We start from the raw sequence: 4,879 nt of genomic DNA, 5'->3' as shown, positions 1-4,879 counted from the left end.
GGTCCCTCTCATAGCCGCGCCGGCATAGAGAGGAGAACCGTGCGGCGCGGCTATGCGAGTGGCCACTGTACTTTTGATTATACGAGTTGCAGACCCCTCGACAATTCCTATCCCACCGCACCACCACATTCCGCGGCCATGGATGCCCTAAAGTCGCTCTTTGGCAACGCGGGCATGGTTGTCATGGAAACCCTGCGGAAATAAGAGGCGCCATCTCATCCAAGAATCCAGATGAATCGCAACACGCCCGTGATAACAGAAGCTGCGTGTGAGGGATGGTTTATGGTACGTTTTGTTTTATAGTATAAGTGCCCCCCCCCCCCTTCATCCCCGGTGTGTATTAGGGTAAGTCGTATATCGCTTATTTTCGATTCTTGGGTTGTAACAGTGTTTTCCAGGCGCCATTTCGGATGAAAACTCCTGGAAACATTTTTTAAGTTTTTTCCTTCAACGTTTTCATAACCCTACCTTGCCTGTTATTCTGACCTGCCATAAGAGGTGGTTTTGAAAACTACAATTTTGGGCGTATTTTTTTCTTGACTAAACACGCAATTTTACGGTCCTCTGGGTGAAAATTTGAAGGAGAAGGCTCTATCTCAGCCGGTTTTCGAGCCACGAATTATTATTGGAAGGGAAGAGGTTGCTTATTTACAGCAATATAAAAACAATAATTCATATCATGCAAACCGACAGAGATAGAGCCTACGGGCGATTGCCCGCCAGCCGGGTGGGCCAGTCCGAGCCTCTGTTCTGGGGTCAAATGGGATGTCGCGGATCCAAAACGGTATGGAACGTTTTTATGGCAGTTGTGGTTGAGCCCAAACACTCTTATCAATCTGTCAGTCAGTGATTCAGTGGGAGGGCAGTATGATTGATGATGATTGGTGATTGATTTATTATTCCAAGAAGACCACAATTTGGGATTTATTTACTACACTAGTTTAACTACAAAAATAAATACAACGACCGACATTTTATATTTTTAAGTACATTTTAACATCGAGGTATAAACCCCTTTTTTAATGGTGGTGACACGCCTCTCTTTATAGTAAATGACACACTTATACAATTTTACCAATACTACCAATAGTAGTATAGAGAGTATAAGACACCCTTAGTTCCTCACAAAGAGCAGTGTTCGTATTACGAAGAATTGGGTTTGTAACTTACAAAGGATCTGAAGCAACCATATTACGAACGATTTTCCTTCATATTAGGAACAGCTTCCATTTATGATACGAAAAGCCTCGTTTGTAATACAAAGAATTTGTTTGTAATACGAATGCTCCAAATCCTTTGTACGCCATGAAGAGCAGTTGTTCGTAAAAAAAGCTTACAGTGGACATGCCCAGTGCGCAATGTCTATATCGTAACGATAACGTTTCGAAATCATAGTCGACAGTGTATCGAAATCAGAACGTTAACGACACGAAACTGGTTCTTATTTCGATACATTGTCGACTACAATAATATCGAAACGTTATTGTTACGATATAGTCATAGCTCGCTGCGATAACATCACAAGTGATATACAAAGCATTTACTTTGCAACTTAACTAACTACAAAAACATTTCCCGTCACAACCTTTGCGACTAACGCGCTGGTTGCGATAGGTGATCATTGTGTAGAAACCTTTACAAAGCTGTGAAATGCTTCGCAATCTGGCAAACTAATTTGTTTGTAAGTATTTAACACTGCACTTAAATAGACTGCTTTACTATAATGCAACGAGTGCAGAGGGATGCAAGATCAGCGAGCTGCGAAGGCACAAGGCAGAAGTCGTCAGTGAAAGGCAGTTGTGACCAGCCAGCTGGGTACGTGCTTCTGACCGACCTAGCTGGCTCTGCCCAGTGGTGAGATGAGGATAGGCGAGAACACAAATACAGACAGAATGGGTGATAGGTTGTTGCCGCCTTCACATATGTGTACAGATATAATTTAACAGGACGTGAGCATTGCACACGTATCGTCTGCTTTCTCAATCCATTTATCCTTTCTGTGATATCACTTTATTTCTTTATACTCTTCCTGAAACAGCGGGGAAGAAAAAATATTTGAAAGAGTTCATAACATTTCTTTGGATTGGCTTGTACGCGATTGTTTTCATTAGCTTTACTAAACCCCTATGCATTCTGTTGTGCAAGGTCGAGCAGATTTTTTATCAGCCATCAGTGTGCATACTTATGGCTGTTAAAGAATGCATGTTCATGCACAAAAATTGCAAGCATGCACTTAATAAGTTAAGTTTGTGGCAAGGACCACTTCACTGGTAACTTTTTACCCGTGGCCGGGCAGGCGTGACTAGTCCCCATCTGGCCTGGAGCCGCTGGAGCAACTGCCCCTTTAGAAAATCTACGTAGATTTTATGTTGAGCCTACGTGAAATGCGATGATTTCGTGGATTATCTAAGACAGGTCTACGTAGTCCGTATATTCACGTGGACTCAACGTTGGATCTATAAGGACAGACGTAGTTGTTTCCCATGATCTGCTAGCCATCCTTAGGCGTAGGGCCCACCCTCCGCAGCGGGGGCGACGTACGATGTCCCCGTGGTCAAACTGGAATCACTGCTACTACTGCTACTACTGTGGTGGCGGTGGTTTTGGTGGTGGTCTTCAGCGGAAGCGCTGCTTCCATCGTAGCCAGAGCTGCCGGGCGCCGAGAAACCAGACAGGCCTGACAGACCCGAGATACCGCCGGACAGACTCGAGATTCCGCCAGAAACCGAGTTAATGTCGACTCCCGAAGCAACACCCGTGGCCCCGACAACGCTCGAAGCGGACGAGGCGCCACCGTCCTGCTGTGTCTTGTATTTGATGAAGTAAACTTCGGGTTTAGAGGGCTCGGTGGGCGCGGGTGGCTGCACGCTCACGTCAGCCTGCTCGTCAGGCTTCTTGACCAGCACGTAAATGAGAGTCTTTTCCTCGTCCTGCGGAGGGAGTCGTACGGTAGCCTGTGTGGGTGCGGCTGGGGTAGGCGCCTTGATAAAGACAATCTTGTAGTTCTTGCGGGGAGGTGGCGGCGCCGGCTGGTAGTGACGGATCTGATGGTCATGCTCCTCGGGGGCCACGTGCACGTAGATGTGCTTGCTGATTAGCGGCTCCTGCGAACAGCGTGGCGTGCAACGGTCAGTAAAAACACAGAAGTAGTGAACACATCCCAAGAGGACAAGAGATTTTTCATGACATGAAGTTGAAACGTAAAGTATTGTTGTAATGCATCCTTCTTCACTGTAACTGGTTGGCGTTATTTTGCCGTCCCCTAAAGAACGCCAAATATTTCTTGATCGCTGAATTGGCATCTTTGGACGCCACACAGTGGGCTCAAACCGGGAAAAAGCGGCCAAAAGTCCCATTTTCAAATGTTGAATTGCACGCTTTTCGACAACCAGTTCTTGTTTATAGATGTCTACACGAACTACTACCACCTGGGGAACCTAAGAATTCACTGGCCTTCAAGGTCTTTTGACACTTCAAAAAGTGCTAATTTCGACATGAAACTGAGTGAGACTGCACTTATATTTCTCCGGCCAGTTTTTTTGCTCTCCCTGATCGTGAAACTACAAGTATTGGGTATCAATGGAAAGGTAATGAACTAGAGAACACATTCCTACCGTCGTTTGATTGCTCCGATGATATACCAGTGTCCTGGAGGACACTAAAGGACATAAAGAAATCGCGTTTTCTCGCAACTTTACGAGGCTGCATCTTTTTTCGGCCAAATTCGGCCACGGGGGCATATTCGGTCCCGTGCAGCCCAAGTGCCCTAGAATAAGGGGCAACTGCCCGATCTTGCAGAAAGTTGCAGGTTTTCTTTAAAAATCGATTCTTTTTCGCCTAATTTTTAAGGTTTTACAATGCATTTATAGTTTTACGATCTTACTTTTACCGATATAATTACCTGAGTTCATTCGCACTCGGTACAGGGGGGTTTCAATGCATGCTGATTCTATTTCTTTCATCAAATTTGACGCCGCAGGGGCGGAACTAGTCCCAAAAAGGGGGGGAAAGTTCATTTTTCGTCCGAATTTCTTTAAACTCACTATAGGGGGGTTTCAAAGCATGCTGATTCCATTTCTTTCACCAAATTTGACGCCGCAGTGGCGGAACTAGTCCAAAAAAGGGGTTACCCCTGTACCAAATTTAAGCAGCATCAGACATAAAAAAACAATATTTACCCCCCTTTTGGCCTAGTTCCGCCCCTGCCATGTCAAAATGCACATCAGAAATGAATTCAGCAGCCGTCAAAACCCCCATATACCAAATTTAAGTGGAATCAGACAAAAACTAATATCTACCCCCCTTTTTTGGCCTGGTTCCGCCCCTGCCACGTCAAAACTCATTGCAGAAATAGATTCAGCGCACACGAAAACCCCTTAGAACGAAGGTGGAGTTTATTCAAGTTATTGGTTTCCGCTTATATTAATTTTGGCCGCTTTTTCGTGGTTTGAGCCCACTGTGCGCCATCAACTGGGAGCATTTAGGCGTTTGGGGTCTTTGAAAGGCATTCAGAGCTCCAAAACTTTTGGCGTTAAGAGAGGTCGAATATTTGCAGTGATTAACTTTCTGATTAATGGTTTTTAACAAGTTTAACAAGCCAGCCCATTAAATTCCACCGACCGAAAAAGTTTCCTTCTGTTTCTTTGTATGCATGATAACACGAGAAGGAATTGAGTTAGCGATTTGGGAATATTTGGGTTGTTTCGTATCATAACAAGCTAGGCGCCCCTTCCGCCAAACCAAGTTGCCAGCTTCACTTCACTCCGCGGGCACCTCCGTTCGGGAGGCGCCCGGCCTAACTTGGCCTGCCGGCGGCGTTTGATTGGGCCTGCGGCCTAACCTATAAGTCACTTTGCATTGAGTAAGCTAAAGCTCCCGG

At 45.4% G+C, this 4,879-nt stretch overlaps 1 protein-coding gene across 1 annotated transcript in view; it reads right to left on the bottom strand.

Moving 5' to 3' along the window:
- Positions 1–875: 875 nt before the first annotated feature.
- The window catches only part of LOC113207194 (hornerin-like), a 29,734-nt gene continuing 25,730 nt past the window's right edge, over positions 876–4,879 (bottom strand). The window contains exon 5 of the mRNA XM_052263671.1: positions 876–3,104. Within this exon, the coding sequence (XP_052119631.1) occupies positions 2,502–3,104 (603 nt within the window). The 3' untranslated portion in view covers positions 876–2,501. The remainder of the gene's footprint in view (positions 3,105–4,879) is intronic.

This window comes from Frankliniella occidentalis, unplaced genomic scaffold (assembly GCF_000697945.3).
Source record: "Frankliniella occidentalis isolate FOCC.00 unplaced genomic scaffold, Focc_3.1 Scaffold13, whole genome shotgun sequence".
In the NCBI taxonomy this organism is placed as follows: domain Eukaryota; kingdom Metazoa; phylum Arthropoda; class Insecta; order Thysanoptera; family Thripidae; genus Frankliniella; species Frankliniella occidentalis.
Note: the sequence above shows the minus strand (reverse complement) of the source record. Positions and strands in the feature narration are given on the sequence as shown.